Below are 26,882 nucleotides of genomic sequence, written 5' to 3'. Positions count from 1 at the left end.
ATGGCTTCACTGCAGCTTAGTTTCAGGGGAGCCAAGTTTTCGGTGGAAAACTCCTTCCCCGCTTTCCAGTTGCTGTGTAAGGGTTTCTTGCAGGGACTTGCCAGAATATTGCCTCTTGATGTAATCAGATTAATCATTTTTAAATAGTATTGTTCTCATTGGAACCTTTTTAGATGCCTCTCGACAAAAGATTAAATTCTGATGTCTGTTGCCGGAGGCAAACTGGCTGGGGGAGCTGAGCTGTGGTGGGGGAGCATTCTGCCTGCATGCCTCTGTCACTCCTGCTGTTGCATTCTAACAGGCACAATGCAAGGGGTTCCTGGCCTTGCTCCCAGGTTGGCTGGCCAGCCCTCTTGGAGGTTTGGAGTGCTACTGGATAACACTAGACAGTAGCTTTCCTCCTGCCTCTCTATTCATGGACTGCTAGTAGCAGCATTCTGACTGGGTCTTGAGGGGTGTAGGACATGGGGAAAGAAGACGTTCTTGGCACCCTCATTTCCCCTCCTCTTTCCCCATGGTCCATTAGTGAAGGACAAAGCAGTATTTAGCCTACAGTGTAATAGTAAATCTTTTTATTGTTACGCCAGACAGGGTCTGCTCTGCTTAGCAAGAAGTTTTTTGTTTTGTTTTTTTCCATGAATGCAGAAAAAGATCATAAAATAGTAGGAAATAAAAATAATCATTAAATGGAAAAATACGACAGGCACAATGGAAATATGGCTTGGGGAGGGGGAAAGGTGTTTGCAGAAAGGGGCTAAATTAGCATTTTTGTACAGTTCAGAAGGATGTGCAGCAGTGAGGGAATGTAAAAATTCAGATTTCAGTGTACTATGTATGAATTATTTCTGTTTTTTGTATTAACTCCCTTTTGATCTTACTGGATAAATCTAATCTAATGTTTGTTACTTTGTATTACAGGCATTTTTTATTTTTCTTTTAAGACATGTCACTGACTTATTTATGCATGTTTCATACCACATTATTTTTGTGCTACATTTTCACATCGTTCCATACTTTGTATAGTTTCTTGAAAGAACAGAGGAAACCATGACTCAAGCTGGAGATTTTGACAATAAGAATGCAGAGAGCTGTCAACGTTCTGAGAGGACCAGTGAGGTAGGATTGTGTCAATATCATTGTATAATAATTTTACCAGAGAGTTACATGTTCTGGGTGCACAGTTACAGCTGTTTAACTTGATATATTACAGCTGGATTTCTTTTTGCTGTATGTTTAGAGTATACAAGTCTAGACTCTGCAATTCCCTGTAAGCAGGTAGAGTCCCCTCCATGCTCTGAACAGAGAATACTTGCACTGGATATAATGCAAACATCTTTTCCTGTTTGATTTTTTTCTTAGCATAAATAAATCATAAACATCAGCCTAAGTTTTCTCCTCAAGTTTGTCTGTTCCTAGGTTTTTCCCTGCAGGATCTCCTTTGTCACAGTCCCTAGTTCCCTTTGATCCAGAATGATACTCAGCCTCTCTTAAAGGGCCTGATCCCAAGTCCCTTAAAGTAAGTGGGAGTCTTTTGATTGTCTTTAGTGGCCTGTGTAATCAGGCCCAGAGCTTGGCTGGAGTTAGTAAGATCCACCTGCTGTTATGACTGAGCAAAAATTACTGTACATCTTTGTATAGGTTTCGAACACCTGATGTCAGGGTGACTCGACAGAAAGCCTCCATTCCTGTGCAGGGTCCTAGAATCTGACATCCTTTTTTACTGGCATTCAAACGAGATATAGTATATTGTGAAAAACACATAACTAAGATAAATACTATGTTTTCTGTTCAGTTCAAAATGGTAATATTAAAAAAAAATGACAATGTGATGTGCCTCAAAATTTATAACTTCTGCATATCCCTACTTATCTAGGCATGTCCTCAGTTGCCTTTGGATCATCATCTTGATCTGGATACGCAGGTAAATGATACAATATAAATAGCCTCTCATTATGTGTGGAGAACCTTGTAGTAGGTACGTAATTAAATCTCTCATTGCTAATGGCTCCAAAGTCAACAGGGTTCATCATGAATGGGCCCAATCTAAATCGTATTGAAATAAATGGAAAGACTCCCATTGATGTAAATGAGAGTTGCATCATGCCCCATGTGTGGATCTGTGGAGCTTACTAATTCAGAGAAAAATCGCTCTGCTTCATGAAATAGTCTTTGCAGATCTTAAATGTGCAATGCTTTGTAAGCTGTGGAATCATTAAAAACACTAAAAGCTTAGTTTTTTTGAGCATGCATCAAAATGTTCCAAACCATAGTTATGAAATGGCCTTTCTTAACTGTCATCCTCTGAGTAGTTACAGAACCAGCTCTGATCCTTAGTCATTCCCTTTTTGCTGAGTTCTTTAACCAGACTGCCTCTGCAGATTTGCACTGGCCCTCTGTATTTCCCACTTCTTCACAATCTTATACTTAGATTTTATCAAGGTGGAGAGGTATTGAAGGAAGTTGATCGGGGAAGTCTTTTATTACTGCAGTTTGGAATGTTTGGGTTGCTGACTGTTGTACCCTCTAATGGTTTCTACTGCTTTTGGAGTTCTGTGGCTTCTGAGATAGGTTGTACAGCTGATTCATGCTATGGCAATATGTATGGAGAGTTTTAGAGGCAACTAACCCAATTTTACACACACAAGAATGGTAATTCCAAACACTTTAGACGACATTCTGCCCTTGGACATCCATGCTAACTGGCCTGCACATGGGCATCTGAGGGCAGAATTTTATATTTAAAGACACGTGATTCAAATGTGAACTAATCATGGAATGAATTACAACATGGGGGCCACATACCAACAGCTTCATTAGCCAGGAGAGCATTCATAGATAAACACCACCAGGGAAATCTACTTACCGCTAAACAACTGATCTCTATGAATTAACCATATCAAATTGATGTTCATTAGTTCCTGTATTAATAAACAGTAAGTTGAATGTCTGTGACTGCTTTATAATGTAGATTAAGACCATCAAAGATTACAAACCATGATTATGAAAAAATTGTAGCCCTGAACATAATAGAACTGCATACCTGCCTAATAAGAAATCATTTGCAATTTTTTTCCCAGCAGATGACTCCTTCAGACTATTCAGATGGTGTCTGCAAAGATAGACATTATAGGAATCCAACTAAGCCTCAGTTTGAACATGATATAGCTGGCAAACACTTTGGCAGAATAGAGATGAGTGAACACGAAGCAGAAGAGATGAGCCTGCTCACATCTCTTTTAAATGAAAATGGAACATCTGTACTTGAATCTAGGTAAGCCTGAGGGATAGACACTACTTTTGACAGTATTTCTATTTGAGGAGAGAATAAAGTAATTTTGCTAAAGTGAATTTAGATAATGGCACTGTCTAATTTACCTGAGAGATTGGCAAGGCTCCTTCAGAGCCATTTCAGTCTATCATACAATTAAGTAATTACGAAACATGCTATCAGTAGGAAGACATCCTTATGAAAAATCCATTACAAGAAAAGTTTCTCTAAAGGTATTGCTTCATAGAGCCTTGCTATGGGAACTGATCCTTTTCAAGATGTGGGACTGGTAGTCTTAAAGGGCTAAAATAATAATAATAATAATATTTTGTGCTTTTTTTCTCAAAGCACTCTACACACAGTGAATTAAATGGGAAAAAAAACAAACCCCAAACCCTGCACTGGTGTAAGAAAGTTGTGTGTGAGAAACAGGGGAGAAGTGACTTGCCCAAGATTATTCAAGAATGAGAGAGCAGCCGATATAACCCCTTAGTTCTGATTCTTAGTCCCCTGCTTTTAAATATGCCACTAGACAACATTGCATCCTTCAATAGGAATTTCTTTAACCCCTGTGGCCTTAAGCTGGAAGCTGTGGCCCTAGAGTCTGGTGGGAAAATGAAATGCCTTTAACTGCAAGTACCTTTCACTATAGCTGACTGATCGGTGAGCTTCTTTTGCTTGCTTGTGAGAATACTTGTTTTTACTGACATCACTGAAAAGGATGTTTACAGCTCTGACTGTTTTACAGCAGCATCATTCCTTTAGCTTTTTCAACAACACATTAAATCTCTTTTAAAAAACCCCCTACCAAAAGCAAGAGTTTTAGAAGAGAGTATTTTTAAATAGAATTTTTTTCAAATATATGTAAATTAACATTAAATAAGAGCAGATGGCCCTCCAATGGTTCTCTGGCTGCATTCACTCTCAGAGCTGAGGTGAACTTCATGAGTCACTCAGTCTGCCCTTGTGCAGTTCACTTCAAATAGAGACCCTCAAGTGAGTTACAGCTTTGAATTCATTCCACAGTCTTACAATGTTGTGTATAGAACTCTCCATGCTGTCCTTTTACTGTAGTTGGTTACACAGGAAAATCTACCGAGAAAAGACTGCTGGAAATAATTACCTGTTCCTCAGCATGAACCCCCAAAAGAGCAGTAAAGATATAAGGTTAATAATAATGTTCACTTCATCTAAAGATTTCAAAGCACTTTACCAATACAACTGATTGATAAAGGTTCAGAGCATCCTTGTGAAGTAGGTAAGGATTATTATCCCCACTTTACAGATGGAGAAACTGTGGCACAAAGAGGTGAAAATGACTCATACACAGTGAGTAGCTGAGTTGGAACTAAGGTCATGTCTGCACTAGGAACACTTTATGGGACAAAGCACTCCTGCTGCTGTTGGAACTATACTGGCAAAGCTGTGCTTTGTACAGGTATAGTAAAACCAGCCCCCATGGGTGAAAAACGCTATACAACAATGATTTCTTTCAGAGGTCATCAACTTTATTCCTTTAGCAAACCAGGAAATGTTTGTGGAGAGTGATGTGAACTACCTTCTTCATGCAATGTTCTCAGTGGTTCCACCTCCAGGAGCTCAAAGCCCAAACTCTGATCCATCATGTGGCAAGGCATTAAACTGCCTATAGGCAGCTACACAAGCCCCAAATCTGTCTTCTGTATTTGAAATCAGTTCTACAGTTGAGTCTACTCAACCAGTCCTATGTTTCTACATTACCATTCAAGCCAGCCAAGAAACATAAATGATTTTAGTCATCAAGAAAATACTGAGTGGCAGATGAGACAATATTCCTGTCTTAAAAGATGAATATATAATGTTGTTTTATTTCTTAACCTTACTTAAAAGTCTGGTAATGAGCAATTCTTTCACGATCATCTTTAGCACTCTTGTGTGTAATCTTTTCTGTGTCCTAGTATAAATTACCAGATTGACTATGATGAGCCTGTGCTGTTGGGTAACTTAATTCTCATTAATGATATTAGATACCAGAAAAAAAGACATAAAAAGCATAGCTAGCATCCTCCATTTCAAATGCCAGCTGTGTAAATGCAGTTGTTTTTAAATGCCTGTTTATATGTTTAGCGGCACAAACAGTTCTTGATTGGACACATGAAATCAGCTGTAGAATTTGAGGGTTGTTTATAGTCTAATGTCCCTTGTGTAGCTTCTCTTTCATCTTAAAATCTAGCTTTCCAAACTGTGGCCCCTGGTCCACTGGTTATCTGTGGAACACTTGCTGATGGTCTGTGGAGGGCAAGGCTGTCACATTCTACTGGCTGCTCCTGCTTTTTTCCAGCTTCTGCATTTTATTAAAAGACAGCTGACTATATATGAAGGCCCAGATTTTCGAAAAGAACTCAGCACCCGGCAGCTCCCTTGTTTCCAATTGGCACATCATTAAGATGCCTATAAGGGAGGGTAAGATCCTGAAAATCTGGCCCTACATACCTTCCTGATTTTATTTCATGTAAGCAATTGCTGTGGTTTGTTATATGATCACAAATGGGAGGAAGGGATGTGATCTACATGATCATAAATGGGAGGGGGAAATGTCCACAAGATAATCTCTCTATGAAAAAGAGAAGCTCTTCCCTAAATCTACTGGAAAGTAAAATGGAATCTCCTAGGAGTCTACAGTATATCATGGCACTACAAAAGTGTTCCTTAGGAGGTGTTCTTGTTTCCTTAAACAAAAAAGCAAAACACATGTTTTTTTTTTCTCTCTCTCCCTGGATAAAGCAGACAAGAACAAATGAAAATTGTAATTGCACTGTTAGATCATCTGAGCACAACTGAGCAAGAATGTTCAAGTGAAGATATAGAGAATAAGGATGAAAAAGATCTTAGGCAAATGGTTATTCAACTAAGAGCTGAGCTGAGACATTTCAAGCAGGTCAATACGTTCTTAAAGCAGCAAGTAGAATTGAAATCAACTTTTGATGGAAAAGAGAGGCTTTATCCAGATACAGCTCCACAGGTTAATAAGGATATTGAATTGTTAAAAGTGGAATTGAAAGACACAGCTACACAAACAATGACTGTGGAGGGTAACGTCATGAGACTCAAACATGAAGGCAAAAGAGGCGCCTTAGAAGAAAAAACAAAATACTCAAGATTAAATGCAGAACCTCAACAAGAAAATGCATTTAAGAAGGATGAGCAGCATGAGAGACTTTCTGTTGCAAGTAGAACAAATAAAGTAAGTTTATTTGAGATTCCCTTTATAGCAGTTCAGGGCAGACATAGAGATGAGAAAAGTGTATTTCATTTCTGAAGTTAATCTTGTTTTTCATGTAATTTTAAAAATAAGTAAAAGGGATTTGTGCCAAATATATTCAAGATAATTGTACTTACTGTACAGTGCCTTTCATCCTATACTTCAGTGTGCTTTAGAAATATTAATTAATTAAGCCTCAAATCTCCCAGGACTTGATACCAGTAAATACTGTATCAATTTTACAGGTGAATAAATTATGGCATATGGGTCTTGATTTTTGACTGCCTTTTTACTTGCTATAGTTGTTCATGAGACTGTAAAGCAGGGATGGCCAACCTGAGCCTGAGAAGGAGCCAGAATTTACTAGTGTACATTGCCAAAGAGCCACAGTAATACGTCAGCAGCCCTCCCCATCGGCTCCCCACCTGCTCCCAGCACCTCCTATCCACTGGCAGCCCCGCCGATCAGCACCTCTCCCTCCCTCCTGATCAGCTGTTTTGTGGCATGCAGGAGGCTCAGAGGGGGAGGGGGAGGAGCGAGGGCACGGCAGGCTCAGGCAGGAAGGGGTGGGGTGGGGGCAGGGCCTGTGGCAGAGCCAGGGGTAGAGCAGCGAGCACCCCCCGGCACATTGGAAAGTTGGCGCCTGTAGCTCTAGCCCCAGAGATGGTGCCTATACAAGGAGCCACATATTAACTTCTGAAGAGCCGCATGGGGCTCCAGAGCCACAGGTTGGCCACCCCGATGTGTAAAGTGTTTGTGAAAGTATACCATTCTGACTTGGTACTGTTTTAAGTCTAAGCAGAGAATTAGGCCTGGAGAATTGAAGAGACTTGCCTAATATCTCACAACAAGCAGTCCCGAGTCCCAGTCCTCTGGTTTATTTGAACTTTTTGCATTGCCTCTTATTCTTAGACAAGTACAGTCAAATTTTCAAAACTGGCCTCTAAAACGGCGAGTACTCTAATTTTCGAGTGCAGACTACGTTTGCATGTGTAAGTCAGGTGTTGGACACCTAACTGCCTGATCTGCACATGCATATAGCTTAGGGCTACAAAAATTGTGTATATATTGGTGTGAAAAATTGTGTCTACAAAAATGTATGCATGTATAGTGGCATTAGCAACTTTGGAAGCTGTGTTGAGGCCACTTTGAAGATTTAGCCCCTGTGCAACAGACAAGAACAGCTTTTGGTATTGTGGGCTACTAATAGAGAGCTTGTAATCTCTTCTGAATAGGGAGTAGCCTGTGCGTTTGTATTGATTAAGAGGTTTCTGTGGGGTAACAGTATCAGCAGCTCGTTATTTTTGTCTGGATCAAGCCCTAACATGGATCTGAAAGAAATTCAGTGTCATTAACACATTTTAATAAAAAAAAATGAGGAAGCTATCAGCATTGGATTTATTTTCCAACCTCCAAATGATATTGTGTTCATATGTACCAAAGGCATTGAGTATATCATTAGGAAAATGGAACTTTTTATTATTTTAAATTGTGTAAAGACTATAATTGCTAGGAAATGAATGTGGAAAAATATTGCAGAATACAAAATAATAAAAGAAATTACAGCACTCATGATGCTGGTGGAGCAATACATAACAAAAGGAGTAAATCAGATGTATTTGAAAATATTATTGATTTTTTTTATTATTGCACACAATTCTGTAGCATTCATCAGCATAGTGTGAGATTTCTCAATTCTGAGATCTCACTGTTTCGTTTCTCCAATTGGGACAACTAGGACACATTTAGGGGAAAAACCAAACGGTGCCAGGATGAAAATGTGACAATAGATTATTATTTCTTATAAGACTTAAAAAAACATCCAATAACACTACCACACTAGTGTTGGGGTGAACAGAAGAGGAAATGAAGAAAATACCTTCTGGACTTTGTAGAGCAGGGGTGGGCAAACTTTTGGGCCTGAGGGCAACATCTGGGTATGGAAATTGTATGGTGGGCCATGAATGCTCACGAAATTGGGGTTGGGGTGCAGGAGGGGGAGAGGGCTCTGGCTGGGGGTCTGGGCTTGGGTTGGGCCAGAAATGAGGAGTTCAGGGTGCGGGAGGGGGCAGGGGGTTGGGGCACAGGAGGGGATCGGGGTGCAGGCTCTGGGTAGTGCTTACCTCAAGCAGCTCTTGGAAGTAGTGGCATGTGCCTCCTCCAGCTCCTATGCGGAGGTGCAGCCAGGCAGCTCCGCATGCTGCCCCGTCTTCTGGCGCTGCCCCTGGAGTTCTCATTAGCTGCAATTCCCGGCCAATGGGAGCTGCGGGGGGTGGCGCTTGGGGTGAGGGCAGCGCGCAGAGCCCCCTGGATACCCCTAAACGGAGGAGCCGTTTAGAAACAAAGAGACAAAGAAACAAAGAGTTAGGGGAAAGGCACAGAGATCCAAAAGGAACTAGTGGTTAGAGAAGACAAATGAGATGAGTATATATTCGTCAAAGGCACACACAGCGTAGACTTAACAGATATACTTTTAGATTAAAGGCCTTTACCAGTAGACAGTTAATCTGCCGTCTTGGTTCCATGCCCTAGAAGACACATGGCACAGGGCTTTGGATTCATAAACAGCACTTATCTTTAGAAAATTATAAGGGCCTGGGCCAGGTATCTCGTTTCCCTGTGACTGCTCAAATTCTTTGCAAGGATATCACTGTCTTGTTTCCAAAATTACATAATATAGCTCTTAATTGGTATGCACAAAGTTTTACTAGTATTTTTTTCCTGGTGATCTTGTTTATTCCCCCTTACCAATTATCTCATACCCATTACCAAACCCCATGTTTTATTGCATCTGTCTTTCAGAGCGATTTCATTTATCCATTCAAGAAATCCCGTATACCCATTCCATTAAAATCATCTAGATCATTAGGAAACATTCCTTTAACCTCCTGTACACAGAAGCCAGACATGCATCTGCAGCACCGGCTCATGGCACTTGATGAAGGTCTGAAGGAATGTAAAATACAAAACAGACAACTTCACAAAGAGTTATCTTTGAGCGGATCTGTAATTGAAAATCTGCAAGAGAAGCCCGAACAAGAAAGAGTATTGGTGAGAGGTAAATAAACATTTGCATTTAAAGAGCAGATAAAATAACACCTAGTACTGCTTGAAATATTTTCTTCTTTTCTTATAGAGGAAAGAAAAAATAGATCACTTTTACATATATACAATACTGCTTAATCTTACAATTTGCTTGGGGACAAATATATATCCTAAAAATATTTAGTGTTTTGGTTTTTTTAGTTAGATTTGCTTTGCAGCCAAAACATAATACAGCTTGGTATGCTATGAAAGTGCATGGTATATATGGCATAAAATACAGAATACATGATAGTCTCAGCACATTTATATAAATATGGGTTACCTTAAATATTCATTTATAGGATTCCAAACCTAATGGAAAACATGGAGAGATGAAAGCATAGATGTGCTGTACTTGTTCATATCGTATATGTGAATGTACCTGATTTTACCATTGATCTGTCAAGGTGTCAGGTGGCTTTTTCCAGTTTAGTGAGATTAATTTAAATCTAACCATAAACAAAATACCTATATTTGCAAAATATTACAAATTATAAGACTGTTGACAATATATATTATATAAAGATGCAGTATGGTGAAAAAGTACATTTAGCTGTAAGATTAATAACTTGGGAGGGTGGAAAGGCATGGCTAGAGGGGAAGAGAGATGTTTTAAGGATGTGAAATGAGAGAGAGTCAGTTATAAAGTATGGTGTGTTCTACAAGGCAACAGCTGTGGAGTGGAAGGCTCTCTCCCCAACAGTAATAATGTTGTGGAAAAGGACAGTGATGACCCAAGTGCTTAAGTGAGTGTACTGGGGAGTAGAATTAAAACAAGGGACCCTATCCCACTCTTATTAATAATACTAATATTTGCTCTTATCTAGTGTTTTTTATTAATAGATCTCAAATCACTTTACAAAGGAGGTAAGCATCATTATGCCCATTTTACAGATGGGAAAACTGAGGCATAGAAAGGGAAATGACTTGCCCCAGGTCACCCAGCAGGCCAGGAGCAGAACTCAGGTCTCCTGATTCCCAGTCCAGTGCTCTGTCAACTAAGCCACAGTAATACCATGTACACAGTGCTTCCCTTTATTATTTATTTGTTTTCATTAAAACTGACGGGAGTTTGGTCATTAACTTCAGTGGGAGCAGTATCTAGCCCCTGGTCTGTGAAGTAGGCAGGAGTAAAGTTCCATGGAGAATTTTAAGAATGAAAATAGCTTTATATTGGATTCTGAAATGAAATGGAAGGCTGCAGTCCTTTTGTCCCCTATACTCAATTATTTTTGCATGTATGCCAGTATGGGTAGCAGCATTCTGCACTTGCTGGAATCCCAAGACCTGGGGTTCTCAGACGTTGTAGAGAATGAAGTTAGAATCATTGCTTAAATTGGTGAAATTACTTATCTTCATTGTAAATGTACACAAAAAACGAAAAATAAAACACTAAAAATCAATTGAGTATATAATAAGTGTACTGACTGCTTACATGTGTTCATCATGTGATGCAGAATTTTGTGGTAAGATCTTCATCTGGGGTAGAAAGCGTTGGCCATTCAAATTTATAGTAATTCTCTTGATAGTTAATTTATGTATTTGAAAAATATGTGCTTAGGCTATTTCACATGATCTGCATATTTGTGTGTTTATGTTTACTACTGCAGTTCTTTATATGACTTCACCATTCTGAATTGTTGCAGTATCAGTTGTTTTACTATCCTACTTCTTTATTTTTAAAGTCACTTAGCTAAGTTTTCTTTACTTTTTTCCTTCTATTTCTCTAGCTGAATCATTGGTCAGATTGGATTGCAAAGAGATCCAGGTGGATTCACAGGCTGTTGGATTTGATACTTGTGACAAGAATGAAAATAAGATGATCATGGATCAGAGAAACAGTCAAGGTAGAGCATGAACACAAAGTGATAATGAGAAAGCAGCACTATGAAAGCTACTAATCTTGTCTTATTGTTTTCTATAAATAATTATAGATAACTGACTCTACTGTAGATAATTGCCCCTTTTTACCATTACTTGTTGGTTTTAAATATTATTTACTTAATTAGTATAGAATAATGGTCCCCAAGTTAGTGTCTTAAGGGTTATGTTTTCAGAAGGGTCACACGGATTTATGAGCACAGTTTCCAATAAAAAATAATGAGTTGTGTGCCTAACTCCCAAACACTGTACTGCAAACCTCCTCAGTTCCTCTGATCCATTCGATGAATTAAATATGTTCATTATTGTGCACTTGCCACACTGTTATGAAATGCAAGGAGGAAGCAATAGAATGATAGCATTCTGCTTATCTGAATTATTTGAAGGCATTTGGCTTAGTTGAAACCTAACTGAATCATTGAGTGAAAATGTAAATGGGGTTAATTCCATGTACCATGTGCTTCTCCATAATTCATTTGTCTTTTTGAGAGGGCCTGAATGACCTCTTTATCTAGTTGCATACAGTGTACTGAGTAGGAGACTAATTCTGGAACCCTTACTCACGTTAACTTTACTCACAGGTGTAGTCTCCCTGAAGCCAGTCAGTAAGGGATTGCAGGATATACATTTATTACCTGTGTGTGGTACATTAAAGTGTGCTAGCAGTTTCTGCTTTAAAGAGCAACTAATGCCTTATGAAAAACCATAACAAGCATTCTAATTAAAAACAATACTACTTCCAATTTTTCTTTCCCCCCCCCCCCCCCATATTCTTTAGTATGTAGGACATTTATGTGAAGGCAGGATTATTGATCTTAAGAATTCATCTGATTTTGCTCTTTGTTCCTCACCTGAATTCACAACCTTCTGGGAGATCTTAATCATTACAGCAACCAACTGCAAAGTCACAGAGGATTGTCTTTCTGGTGGAGAATAAGTAGGAGTAGCCAGTGAACTCTTAAGAAACATATCTTTTTCTTCTGCTTGGGATCTGCCTGTGAATTCTGGTGCAATGAAGTTTTCTCAAGCGTATTGCTGTCTTGTGACTCAATAGCATTTAGAACGTTGAACAACATAAGTGAGCAGATGCAGCAATCGCAGAGCATCATCCTGCCCTTCAGTGCACATGGGATAGATAGCGCAGTGTAACCACCTAATTTCTTTCCCAACCTCGGATTCAGCTTGCAGAGTTATTTTTATTTGCTTGTGCTCATTCTTGGCTCAGGCATCCATATCCATTCCACTCCATTTTTTTTTTTAGGAGTCCATTGAGACTTTGGATTGGCTTAAGGCTGAATCCTGTGAGATGCTGAGCATCTTCAACTCCCACTGAAGCCAGTGGTGGTTGACGGTGTTAAGCACATTGCAGGGTTAGCAAATTAGAATGAAAGATCCTTTTTGAATGTATCCATTGGTGAATGTTGGGATTTTACAGTGCTGTTCCTCCTGTCAGTATTGCCTATTTCCAGTCCCTGTGAAGGAGGCTGTTGAACCTCCTTGTTCTCACCTCAAGACAGTAGACAAACTCTGATAGGCAGTACAGATGGTTGACAGGCTTCCTCACACTAAATGGAATTACTATAGGGTCTTCACAGTACGTTGTCTGTAGTTGGCTTCTACAGCCAAAGGGCCAGATACACACTATCTAAGGAACACAGAACTGATCTGTCACTAGTCCTTCAGAATCCTTCATTATTTTATCAGCAATTTCCAGGCTTTGGTTTTTCTTCATTTCCATCTGACAGTTTGCCACTGAAATCATAGGATTTATGTTTGGGTGCCCTGCTTCTAGAACAATTTGGCTTTACCAGTATGCTATGCTTGTCCAGACTATACACGTAAGGGGCCCTGGTCTTGCTTCAAGATGCTCCAGAAAGAGGGAGGTAAACAATCTCAAATATTGGTGATCTTTTGCAGAGCTAGCCTGATAGTAGAACTCTGTTTCCTGGTAACAGGAAAACTCCAGTCCCCTGACTACTTATATGTACTTCCCCTCCCGCAATAAATGTAGAATATATGATGTATAGAAGTATACAGTTTTTACTGGCATGAATCTCTGGTGATGGCATTACTCATGAGTGGGTTAGCCAAATGTGAATTGTTTAGGGCATCCCAAATGAGTATCAATAAAACCTTTAACACTACATAGTATTATGGATTTTATTTAGGTCACATTTTAAAAAGAACTTATTAGAACTTCTTTTTCCAACTTACTATTTTTATTAGCAATCTTTTCAAATCCTCGGACTTTAAATTCCACTTGGCTGCATATGGATATTGGAGCTGGAGAGAAAATAAAATGAATTTTTTAGAAGATTTTTTAAAAAAGTATTTTGGTCGGCTTGTAAATCAGTGTTATAATACCTTGTGTTTAGGGACTCACCTTGGTGGGTTGAAAGATATTGGACTTAGCAATAGTCACTTGTCTAGAACGGAATATAACAAGTGTAATTTTAAATCCCTGCTTGGGGAGAAAGCTGGTTTTATGTATTGGAAATTGGTATTTGGAAGCTGATGGGAGGTTTGAATGTTAGAAGTGTAAGATGGATTAGTGGGTGCAGATAATGAGGTCAAAGATACAAACTAAGTGCCGTTTATTTTGTTCCCTTGTTGTGGAAGTGAAGAGATTTGTTCAAGTGCTGTTATGAGCTGAATGTCAAATAAATATTAATGCTCACATACAATCCTTTTATTTTCAGAAACAGAAACTCCTCATAACATTAGCAACATGAATATTCTACACTCATTGAAAGAGCTAAATAAAGAATTTTATTCCATGGATAACCAGGACATTGACTCAGCTACAACATATTCAGGTTCCAAGAGTCTGCTTTCTCTCAAACTGAGTATAGCAAGTACAGATGCATTTGATGACTATGAAGTCATAGACGACTTAGAAGAATTGAGACAAAGAATTAAGGATATGAAGTCTGAGCTTGAAAAGTACAAAATGTTCATATTTCATTTGCAACCTACTAACCCTTTTTTGTCCAGTGATATTTTTAATATAGTTTTGAATGATGCTGAATTGCCCATGGAAAGACATGTTATACAAATGCAAGATACTGATGGACAAGAGACCAAAACATTTTCTACGGTACATCAGCAAGTGGATTATGAAATCCACACTGAAAACCTGAATTCACAGTCTACAGAAACACCTGATGAACAAACATCACAAAATCTTAAGCAGCTATTATTAGAAAATGAGGCTGAACTTGAAAGAGAGCAAATTGCAAATATGCATCTTCTCGATGAAGTATATCGTCTGCAAAACAAACTTAGAGAAACATCACCATCCAAGTGAGTAATGCTAACACATTTTCAGCCCCATGAGTAAGTGCAAGCACCAGTACTGTAAGAGGTCATTCCAGAGATATTCATATTTACATACCTCCACAGTGCAGTGGTGAAGGCTAAAATTCGTTAACATTAATGTAAAGTGACAAAGATTTTTACTTAGAAATTGCCTTATAAGTAAAAAAAAATTATTTCTACTATTTAAGAACCGCTTCTAATACATCCATATCATCCTCCCATGATGGTTTTTATGCCACATGCCCTTCTCTCTCCAGAGGCATATACAAATCCTCCCTGCAGGATGCTGTCTCCTATGTGATTTCTCGAGTGAGGTTCTCCCTCTTGCAGGTTTCTATGTGGGAGGGGATGACTTAAGTCACATTGGCAGAGACCCTGGGTGTTTTTCATCTTCCTCTGCAGCATGGGGCACTAGTTGCTTGCTGGTTTAAACTGGAGTAAATGGTGGATTCTCTGTAACTTGAAGTCTTTAAATCATGCGTGCAGCTCTGGTCAGCCCATCTCAAAAAAGATACATTGGAATTGGAAAAGGTTCAGAAAAGGGCAACAAAAATGATTAGGGGTATGGAACAGCTTCCATATGAGGAGCGATTAATAAGACTGGGACTTTTCAGCTTGGAAAAGAGACAACTCATGGGGGATATGACTGAGGTCTGTAAAATCATGACTGGTGTGGAAAAAGTAAATAAGGATGTGTTATTTACTCCTCCTCATAACACAAGAACTAGGGGTCACCAGATGAAATTAATAGGCAGCAGGTTTAAAACAAACAAAATGAAGTATTTTTTCACGCAATGCAGAGTCAACCTGTGGAACTCTTTGCCAGAGGATGTTGTGAAGGCCAAGACTATAACAGCATTCAACAAAGAACTGGATAAATTCATGGAGGATAGATCAATCAATGGCTATTAGCCAGGATGGGCAGGGATGGTTCCTAGCCTCTGTTTGCCAGAAGCTGGGAATGGGTGACAGGGGACGGATCACTTGATGTTTACCTGTTCTGTTCATTCCCTTTGGGGCACCTGGCACTGGCCACTGTCAGAAGACAGGATAGTGGGCTAGGTGGACCTTTGGTCTGACCCAGTATGGCCATTCTTATTTTCATATGTTCTTCATATGCTCTTATGATTTGAGGACTTCAGTAACTCAGCCAGAGGTTATGGGTCTATTAGAGGAGGGTGTGTGTGAAATTCTGTGGCCTGCAGTGTGCAGGAGGTCAGACTAGATGATCATGATGGTCCCTTCCGACCTTAAAGTCTATGAGTATAAGCCACAATCAATGCTCCTGGAATTTTGCAGCACTCACGTTCTAATTTGTGTGGCAAGAGTAAGGACATTCTACATCAGTTCTGAAATAGTCTGAAACAAGTCTGTGGGCAGTTGGCTGCCAAATTCCTGGGAACCTTCTTAGCTGTGTGTCTACATTTATGTATGCAATAGTAATGCTAGCACTTACAATGACAATATGTTGCACTTATATACAGTAGTGCCTTCCATTCAAGTATCTGAAAGCACTATACATTGAAATTAATGAATGAAGCCTTACAGCAGAAATTCTTAAACCAGTGGATCCTCCTTTTAAGGCTTGGAAGTATCATTTTACATATGTAGAAACTGAGGCAAAGGAAGTTAAGTAGTTTATCCACAAATCAGACTGACACTCTCCATCCTAGAATCTGGATCTCCTTATACCCAATCCTGTGGTTTAGCAACAAGACACTCTTCCCCCTAGGGAATACCTGATGGCAGCAGGTGGAACACAGAAATGTCTTCAACCCTTTAGGTTTCTCCATAATTCATGATTGATGATGCTTGCAAGCCCTTGATGTGGCACTTTAATGTTAGCTTAGAAAAATACCCATCTGCTCCATAAAATATATGAACTTGCATGCCTAGAAAATACACTTCCCACATATGAATCTAACTATGTAATCTAAGGGATGGCATGGGCTGCATAAAGTTTTTATTGCCATGGATTTGGTATGACTGCATGACTCACAAGTGGCAGTGCCACACATGAGTTATACATCTCTCCCTAAGCAAGTAGAAATAAAAATGTTCTAGCAACCCACACTGTCATAGTTTTTGTTTATGCCCCATATTTTGTTCATGTTTTTTTCCTTTTTCAGTCCCTTCCTCCCCCGAGGTGCATGCTTCTGTAGAAAGAAGCATATCAATGACAGGGACAATTGCAATATAAAGTGGACATGTATATCCACAAGTGCAGTATAAACTCAGTTATTCTGAGCTGAAATTTATATCCTGCCTATTGACGTACAAGAATTTAGGCAGTAAGTTGGTTGTCATGATCACATCTGTAGTAATAAACATAGGAGATAGTAACCTAGAATTTGTCATACTGGATGAAACCATTAGTCCACAAAGTCCAGAATCCTGCCTCTGGCAGTCGACAGTACTTAATGTTTCAGAGGAAGGTGGACCCCATCTGATTCCCTTGGCCCGTCACAGACAACCATTGTAGAAATGTATATTTTTAGCCTCTTTACTCATTCTTTCCCATTTATTTCATTGTAACTCCTTCAGGTGCCATCTGACTCGCTTGTTTGTCAGATTCTAAGAATCAGGTTAATACTGGGTATTTTGGTGGCCTACAAGCGAATTCATCATTTCAGTTCCTGCCTATCTTATAAATTAAGCAGTTACATAATGCATAATAACCTGCAAGTTGTCTGCATGAATAGTTGTCTGCCTAGTAGTAAGGGCAAGACATCTTTGTCACTGTTGCTATAGGGCATTTTTAGAGAAATTGGATTTACATGATATTCTGTTCTAGAATTGTAATTCATTTTAGTTTTTTTTAAATGGTAGTTATGGTCAAAAAATTCTTTTAAAAGATGATTTCATTTTCACAGATATGATTCATTAGTTCATTCCCAAGCTCGAGAGCTCTCCTTTCAACGCCAGCAAATTAAAGAGATCCACAGCATCTGCGTTACCTATCATCAACATCTGACCAGCCTTATTAAAGCTTTTGAGGAGCTGCTTCAAGCCAGTGATGTTGATTATTATGTTGCTGAGGGTTTCCGTGAACAGCTGAATCAAAGTGTGCAACTTTTTGAGAAGCTGGAAAAGAAGTTTCTATATGGTATGTAGTTATATTTCCCAGCCTGTTGTCTGTCTATGGTACATAAATATTTTATTGAAATCTGAAGAATTTTTATTATAATATTTTTGCCTTGCATATCTACTTCTATGTATTTTTCTTATGTTTGTCCTCATGTCACTCACAGTGGGACCTTCCCGCTACAGTTCTTTCAGTCAGAATGGCACGCAGACAGCTGCTGTCCCTGCCACTGCATGGCAGATTTAATTCTAGTGCTCATGCAGTGGTTGATTTTTAACTTTGTAATTGTCATTGCAATTGGATCCTTCCATCTCAAGTTGTTCCTGTGTCACAAGACAAACACACCAAGCAACCAAAACTACTTGGACTAAAGCCACATGGTACTGCAAAACCAATGACCGTTTCAACAACAAATGGACTCCAGGATCTTTTAATATAGGACCCAGTCCAGCTTCCATTGAGGTTAATGCAAGTAAAAGTCAATGCAATACTTTTGACTTATAGGCCTTTTGAATCATGCCTATGTGTCTGATCAGCTCCCATTGAAGTATTCATAGGAGTCTTTCCATTGACTTCAGTGGGAGTTGGATTGGGCCCATAGAAAGTTCAGAGGTTTTAGAATATAATTGAAAAATGTGCCTTTTTTGTTTAATGCTATAAATACATTAAACCATAAACACAGACTGTCATTTATAAATGTGGAAAATGCATTACATAAGGTAGAGCTTTTCCATTGCAATACAGGAATTGCCATACCTCTGGGCCATCTAGTCTCTGACTGTGGCCAGTACAGATGCTTTGAGAAGGTGCAAGAAATCCTTTAGCGGACAACTGTGGAATGACCTGACAGTAGAGGAAGTCCCTCCCTAACCGTCATCAGTTAGAAGGTTGGATTATACTCTGAAGAATGAGCATATATACACCTTCTGAAAAATGTCTGTCTTTTGGGGGGAGATATTTCTTGGGTGCTCTGAGATCTCTCTCAGTCTAGTCTCAGTCTCCATGCACCCAGGCTGCAGTAAGGCATTAGGCTGCAGAGCAGGTGCCTGGAACATCCAAGCAGTAGAGCTCTCAGAAGCTGTCAGTCATTTGTGTATTGTTCCTTATGTTTGTAGGCTATTTTAATCATGAAGGTGTGTTGAGATCCAGAATCTTATTGTAGAAGGGTCCCTGGGGACATAAGCATGGCAACAGCATGCTGAAGAAAAGACAGATTTACACCTTAAATCATAGCTATTTAAAATGCAATACTGTTCCCTAAAATAGTCATTGGAATTGATATTTGTCACCCAAAGGAACAGTGTGCCATAGCCATTATCATAATCTTCATTCTTTGTTACTGAGGAAGTTTGAGTGACAGTGATGGCAAAGAGAAAAAGCAATACTAAGAGAGCAAAGTCCACCAAGAAAGCTCTTTCTCCTAGCTCCTCAAGGAAGGCCTTTCCCAGCATATCTCAGTCAACTGACAGCATTTTTGCAGGTGTCAGCTGCAAAGTTATCTTCAAGCAAACACTTGAGGTAGTCTTTTAAAATGGGGACACTGACCCCAACATCTTCATGTAATTGCCTGTAGAAGACTTTCTTCTGAAACATTCAGCAGGCAATCAAACAATGGTCCCTGTCTTGTCCTTCTTTAAAAATAGCTTCAGCATGTTGTAGCTTTGATGACTCATACTAAAGAGGCCGTATACGTGAAAAAGATGCTGTAACTAGTGTGTCATACCAATATAACAAAAGATTGAGTGTATTCAGTCATTTCAGTGGATACTTGCATTACAAATCAGGAGATTTTGTACTGCATAAGCATTAAAATGTTTTAAACCCCTGCCCCAACCAGCAGATGGTATCCTATATACTATGAAAAGTCACTGACAACTGAGACAGTTCAATATATCTAACACAATGGTATTGTACTGAACCACACATTAAAATAAAATGTCTATACCAGGGGTTCTCAAACTTCATTGCACCGTGACCCCCTTCTGACAACAAAAATTACTACACGACCCCAGGAGGGGGGACCGAAGCCTAAGTCCGCCTGATTCCCACTGCCCTGGGTGGGGGAGCCAAAGCCAAAGTCTGCGCCTCACTGCCCTGGGTGGGGAAGGGGTTAAAGCCAAAGCCCAAAGGCGTCAGCCCCGTCCCTCGGGCTTCAGCTTCAGCCTGGGGCAGTGGGGCTCGGGCTTCAACCCCAAGCCCCAGCAAGTCTAAGCCAGCCCTGGCAACCCCATTAAAATGGGGTCCTGGCCCACAGTTTGAGAACCGCTGGTCTATAGGATTATAAAGAACATTCGGCTTACTAAGAATTGACTGTAAAGCAGTAGCATAAATAGCCTTCTGCCTGTGCATTTCAATCCTGACCTTCACTACAGACCTCTGAAATTCAAGTTCTGCGCCTTTCTTGACCCAGGACTGCCAGTTGTGCTTAATAACATGGAGACTTAGCACTGTGAACAAGTGTGTGTTTCTTACATAGGCCGGTATCTATTTGTGCTTTCCAGGTCACTGTTCAGTTAGCACTTAAGTTATTCAAATACGTTAATGCAGAGAAAAAGATTAGATAACTCGTATTATTTTGAGTACACTTTTCTTCCTTTTAAAAAACATATTTTTATTGTGCAGGAGAATCCTTGGATGCAGAAGTTGCCAAACTTTATGAATTAGCACAAAGGTAAGAGTATCATTGAAGACTGGCATTAAACTTCTTGTTGTGTATTTAAACGATAAAAAGCCTACATGTTTTATAGCCCAACTTCAACTCTATTGCTCTTTGAGATGGCTGTTGCTTATACATCTTGTGTTCCATTAATATCCATTTTGTTAATAAAATATTCATAGAAAACAAGCCGTCTCTCCCTGCTTTTCAGCAAAGGTTTAACAGGAGAGCCACTAAAGTGAGGTGTCAGGTTACTAAGACTCTGTTACTTTTACTAGTATAAATAAAATTAGAATAACATACTAGGACATATTAGCATAAATATTTAGGCTGAATGCTCAGCACAACTGAGAGAAGAGGGTTGGCAAAGGTGTCTTTAAGCTATCTTTCTGCTTCCCCTCACCCTGGGACTGAACTGTAGGGACTAGCTAAGGAACTTGTTGCCTTGGGACGTTTTGAAGGCTAAAAGTATAAATGTGTTTAAAAGAGAATTAGATAAGTTCATGAAGGATAGGCCCATCAGTGGCTATTAGGCAAGATGGTCAGGGATGCAACCCCGTGCAGCACGGGCCACAAGGGGCGTGCTGGCCGCAGCTTCCATTGGTTGGGAACTGCGAACCGCGGCCGCTGGGAGCTGCGGGGGGCCGTACCTGTGGACGGTCAATGTAAGCAAAATCTCTTGCCGCCCGCCAGCGGATTACCCTGATGGGCCGCGTGCCGAAGGTTGCCGACCCCTGCCCTAAAGCTGGGAGTGGACGACTGGGGATGGATCATTCGATTAATTGCCCAGTTCTGTTCATTTTCTCTGAAGCTTCTGATGCCTGCCACTGTCAGAATGCAGGATACTGGGCTAGATGGATCATTGGTCTGACTCAGTATGGCCGTTCTTAAGTTCTTATTACCAAAATGCATTGCTCTTCAACTTCATTCTCAAAACATCCTTACACTAGAGGTGCGGAGAGCAGGTGCTGTGACGTTACCTAAACTGGTTTTATGTCAGCCCAGGATTATTTTGTGCTGGAGCAATCCTCAGCTGCCTTTTTAAGTTAGCTGCAAGTCCCCTTGCCACTAAAGGCACTTAAAATAGATCAGTTGTGGAAAATGAACTTTAAGGGTGAGATCCTGGCTCCACTGAAGTCCACTGGGGACAAAACTCCCATTCACTTCAGTGGGGCCTGGATTTCACCCTAGATTCTTATCTCTGATATGTGGAGGTATATCACTATGTATCTTTAAAAATCTGCTACTATACATGTATCCTGTGAATTTGACACCAATCTCTCTCTATTCATTGTGCTTCTAAAGCAATAATTATCATTGTACATTTAAAAATATTTTGCTTGACACACAAGGGATAATGAGAAGACCACCACAATGTACCAGCAACTTAAGGATGAGTCACCTATACCATCTGCTTTTCATACCTTGTCTGACTTTGAAATGTCAGAAAAGTCATCTATTGGATCACCTCAACATCAGCAAGACCTAGTGGAGGAAGAACATGACAAACTGGCACTTGTGCCAAACAAGTTTCCCCCAGGTAATTTTTTCCCCACTGAAGATTTACTATATATTGGGGAAAATTAAATAAATAAATAAATAAATTCATAAGGGAACTAATTAAGAAATAATGTGGAATGTATATCTGTTTCATCTTTCCAGTATCTTGCATAATCATTGTAATTTCAGTAATCATGCGTACCAAGATGACAATCATGCGTACCAAGAAGCTATCTTCTCTTTGAAATGAAATTAGCTATGATATTTCGTGCCTTTGTTGTTTTGTACTGTCATCTTGTACAGTACTCTAGACGGTCCTTAAATAAACAATGTCAAGAGATTATTAAATTAAAAAAAAAAAAAAGACAGATTTTCTAATTTTATAAAACCCAGTCTTGTGTTTCCTTGAGAATTGTAAGTGCTGCATAATTAATAAGTGGTGTCATGTTTGACCTGGATAGTTTCAGTAAGTGCAACCGATTGTTAAAGTAGTTTGCTGTAGACAGAGATGGAAGTTTAACTGCTGAAATAGAGTGCGGTGTTCAGGAAACTTTTTTTAAAATAAACCAGCAGTAGATGACATGGATAAACTGACAAACAAGATAGTCACAATTAGAACAATACGTTCCTGATTATTGCTGAAACATACAGCAAAGGAAGAGGAATTGTCGAACGGCAAAGCAAAAAGGAAAAGGTACTGTACTGAAACTAGATAGAATAGACTTATTTGTTAAGGCATGGAGTCTATAAAACATAGTGTATGTCAATGACTTATTTTATACGTGAGTTACTCTAGTGATCATCCTGTTATGGGAAATCATATACAATTGGTATACTAAGTCTAGAAATGAAGTTGTATTGTAAACTTAAGATTCATAACCAAATAAATAGAACAGTTTAACTAGAAAATTGTGTAATCACATACTATTTTTAAATAGACGTTTAGAAAAGATTAAAACTAGCGCCTATGATTATTTGAGAACATAGAATAAAGAGTTCATGAAAGGAATGTTGAAATCTAAATCACAAAATACAGTATTCAGTAAGACCATGTAAGTTATCGAAAAGGCCCATTGTGAATACCATTCATTTAGCCTTTCTCACTGATTTTTGTAAAAGATTTTCTAGCTCTTTTACCACATCACACACACTGCTCTATGTACTGTACCCATTGTAAAATAATATCATTTAATCAAAATGAAAAGAGAACTCTTGATTTATTTAGAGTTATTAATGGAGCATCTTCAAGAAATTCGATCTCTGAGACAACGTTTAGAAGACTCCATTAAAACTAATGAGAGATTGAGGCTGCAGCTTGAACGACAAGTAACAGATATGGAACTAAATCAAGGTAAGACCTTATTTTATCATGAGTGAAATACACTTTTGCTTAAAGCCCAAGTGATTGAACTCTGCTGGAGGAATGTGGGTGGATTGAGGGCTAAAACCCAAAGCTAGGGTACAATATGCGTGCAATGCAACCACCCCATTGGCACTACTCCATAGTGAACTAGATTGGCAGCTGCAGCCCCACCACACTGCTTGTTTATTTGCATAAATATGGATCCCATATGGATAAATATGGATCCCCTTGTCTTTGACTTCCTCCATTGCATGAGGTATCCAATCCAGATGCAGAGATCCCTTCTATAGTGTACAAGCGTCCCGTATGGCTATTCCACCCACAGCTTCACACACTCTCCCAAAACAGGGTTTAAATGCTGTGGAAGGCTTTGTGCTAGCTCTCTAGACCTTGGGTGAATTTCATCCTGGGAGCTGAAAAGCGCTTTTAGACAGCGCTGTTGTCAGGTAATAACCTAGATTTTCTAGATTTGTCTTCTGTTTTTTATGGCTGACGTGAATAAAACCAGACTTCTTTGTGTTTTGCGTGCCTTCTCCTTATAGTCTTCTGGAGTTACTGGCTCTGAGTCTTCACTGGATCCAAACACAGACAGGGGCAGAGGCAGGGAGCTAGTTGCAGCTACCTAATTTTAGGGCTCGCCAGTTCTGGTGTAACTTAGAGCAAGAGGAGTCCTGTTCAAATGCTGGTTGCTGCCACTGATGGCGTAAGGGTCTCTTACTCTCCTTGAGGTTTGAGTATCGTAGAGCTCATCTTTCTCCCTCTCCTCCCTTTTATACTAGGGGTGCGGGAAGTGGTTAGCGTAGGGTGTGGCTGCACTACCGCTACTAGTTCTCTGTCAGTGGAGAGTCCCCTACATGATGGGGACGTTCTCCACAGAAGTCTCTGGATGTTTTAAGGCCACTGTGTGCTGCATAGCAGCACAGACAGGCCTTCATGGAATGGAGAACGTGGTCCACTGTCTGCAGCTTGTCGTTAGAATTGCTTGCAATGAGAAGTTCTTTCCTAACAAAACAGTATTATGACGTTAACTGAGGAATACGCAGCAGAAACGGATGGACTTTTTAAAAGGTCAGTTTTTATTCAGATCTCTCTAATGTTAGTGTATGAAAATATGTAAGTCAACAGATGCTGAGAGTGCTCAGCACCTTTGCAAACCATACTGTTCGTTTTTAAAGTTTTTTCACAAGGAATCAGCCAGTCTTTAACCAAGCAGGCTTTTACAGTAAGTACAAGGCATATTTTTCTACACATAGCTTTGTTCTGATTCTCCTTCCCCACACTTTCCCCCTAGAGCAATGTATTAATCTGCAATATTACTTATATCAGAAGCAGGCAACAAGTACATGCATGCTTTCCTCGTACTCAGTTTCACGAATACTAGTATTAGATTAATTACGTTTACATCATCCCCATAATCCATTTCTGTTGTTATTTAAATGGATACTACCTACAAATGGCAGTTTGCTTTCAAGAATAATTTACACTGATGGAAAGGTGTATAAAAGGCACCCATTTCATTCATGAAGTATTTATGCTGCTGGAAAGCCATACTGTTCTCATGAAATAACCACACTGAAACAGTTCCAACTGTTTTACAGCTTCATAAAGATGCTGGAAAGGGCATCCATTCATTCAGTGAAAGTATATTTTCTTTATAAACTGTCTGTCTTATGCCTTCCATCTGTCTTCTTGCTACTTTAGTAGATTTACCAATGCATAGAGGGAAAATTTGGAGAGGAATGGGAAAAGTAGCTATTTATTACAACAAGCCCCTCTTTTCTACATTATTCTCTCAGCATTTTCTATTGCTTTAAAGATGTGTTTTGGGTATAGAGATGTGTGTTCTCTCTTCAGATAATAATGATTGCCACTTTGCTCAAGATTTTTACACTGTTTTGTGTGTTAATTTTGAATTTGGCTATTAAAATAAACTCGTGGCTGAACATGCACTAGTTTTAGGCCTTGGGGAGATGTATTTTTTAAAACAGATGGTTTAAAACATGTTTTTATTTAATATCTTTATTTTGTTTTCCTTAAAAAACAAACAAGATAAAACATATACATAAATGATAGGCAACCTGTTAAATTCATTTTATATCGAGTTGTTTATTCACTAGACTCTAATACCAAAGAATTACTTTAGTCTGTCTGATCAATATTTTATATATGTACATACGTATGCCATGTTTTGCCATGTTGCCATTTTATTTGTAATATTTACTTTGTCTTAAGTACTCGGAAGCCTCTGGGTTTGTAGCACCTTATGAATCATGGAGGTGTTGGAATGACTCCATAGTCAACCAGAGTTGAGCTGAAATTTTCACTAAAATCAGGACTAAAATATTTCCATCATTTCAAATGCTAGACTTTAAAAACGTTTAACGGTTAATTCTGAATTTTCTAGGTTTCTAATGCTTGTTTCGGCATTTTTAAATATAGTAAAAACAGTAAGGCTTTTTATCCTCATGTTACTGATATGTACACTCATGCTTCAATTGCAGCTTCAGAGTACTTTTTGTCTGGGGGGAGGGAATGTTTATTTATCTTTGCTGCTGTTTTCTATGGTGCCCATCTCTGTCAATCTTCCCTTGGAAACCTATAAGGTCCACAAACCTTTTTGTGTTCACTGTTGCGATACATGACTTAACCAAAACTCCTCAGCATAACTGCAGTCACAGGCCCTGATCTTACACTCACATCTACTAGCTGGACCCAGACACCTGACCTGTGCAGAGCCCCACTGAAGTTAGAGGGGCTCTGCACTGGTGCAGAATTCTGTGCTAGTGGGTCTAATTGCAGGATCGTGGCCTTATTACCATTGGGGCTACATTTCCCCTTTATTGGGTAAGAGACCTAATAGAGTCTAGAGCCTTTCACTGTAACTTGTCAATTAACATGAGAGCTGGGTGACATGCAATAAATTAAATTGAGATCAAGATGAGATCATCAAGTTCAGACACTTCAAGTTGAATTGCTTTGTTAAAATCTGAAAGGCAAAAATCTTTTGAGTTCACATAGCTACCTTAATTCTAATATATAGATAGTAAAGTGCCATTAGTGCCAGGCTCCGAGAGCCTTTGAATCTTTCAGTAACAAGAAGAAGCGTGTCTCATGGCACACTACATCCCAGTTAGGTAGTGGCTAAGAGCTTCAGTTGGGATTGCAGTAAAATGAGGTTAGTCAGAGAAACTACAGCACGTCAGATTGAATTGCTGTAGCTGAAAGGCATCCACTGTCTGCATTCAGCTATTTCTTTGCCACACGGTTATTTCTCTATTTATCAACTGAGCAGTTGGCACCCATTTAGTTGTCTTGATCTTATGCTAAAGCAGTAGCGTTTGGGTCAACCATTCAATAAAAATATATTTTAAATAGCACTATTAATCCCAGTGGATCCTGAAGAGCTTTGCAAGTCTAAACAGATGTACGCGTTTTACACAGGGCTATTGCTTCATTCCTCATTGAAATGTAGCCACCCCGGGAGTG

The 26,882-nt window shown here is 39.4% G+C and overlaps 1 protein-coding gene across 4 annotated transcripts in view; it reads left to right on the top strand.

Annotated features, from left to right (window-relative positions):
- CDK5RAP2 (CDK5 regulatory subunit associated protein 2) overlaps positions 1–26,882 on the top strand; it is a 103,387-nt gene that overhangs the window by 55,989 nt on the left and 20,516 nt on the right. For 2 of the 4 annotated variants that reach the window (XM_074973736.1, XM_074973733.1), the window contains exons 19-29: positions 1,024–1,116; positions 1,874–1,921; positions 3,078–3,271; positions 6,032–6,491; positions 9,312–9,567; positions 11,324–11,440; positions 14,174–14,777; positions 17,666–17,898; positions 20,500–20,548; positions 21,886–22,073; positions 23,259–23,384. In XM_074973736.1, coding sequence (XP_074829837.1) covers positions 1,024–1,116; positions 1,874–1,921; positions 3,078–3,271; positions 6,032–6,491; positions 9,312–9,567; positions 11,324–11,440; positions 14,174–14,777; positions 17,666–17,898; positions 20,500–20,548; positions 21,886–22,073; positions 23,259–23,384 — 2,368 coding nt within the window. The remainder of the gene's footprint in view (positions 1–1,023; positions 1,117–1,873; positions 1,922–3,077; positions 3,272–6,031; positions 6,492–9,311; positions 9,568–11,323; positions 11,441–14,173; positions 14,778–17,665; positions 17,899–20,499; positions 20,549–21,885; positions 22,074–23,258; positions 23,385–26,882) is intronic. The other 2 variants (XM_074973735.1, XM_074973734.1) reach the window with 2 other exon arrangements.

This window comes from Natator depressus, chromosome 16 (assembly GCF_965152275.1).
Source record: "Natator depressus isolate rNatDep1 chromosome 16, rNatDep2.hap1, whole genome shotgun sequence".
NCBI lineage: Eukaryota > Metazoa > Chordata > Testudines > Cheloniidae > Natator > Natator depressus.
This window is presented reverse-complemented; position numbering and strand designations above follow the sequence as displayed.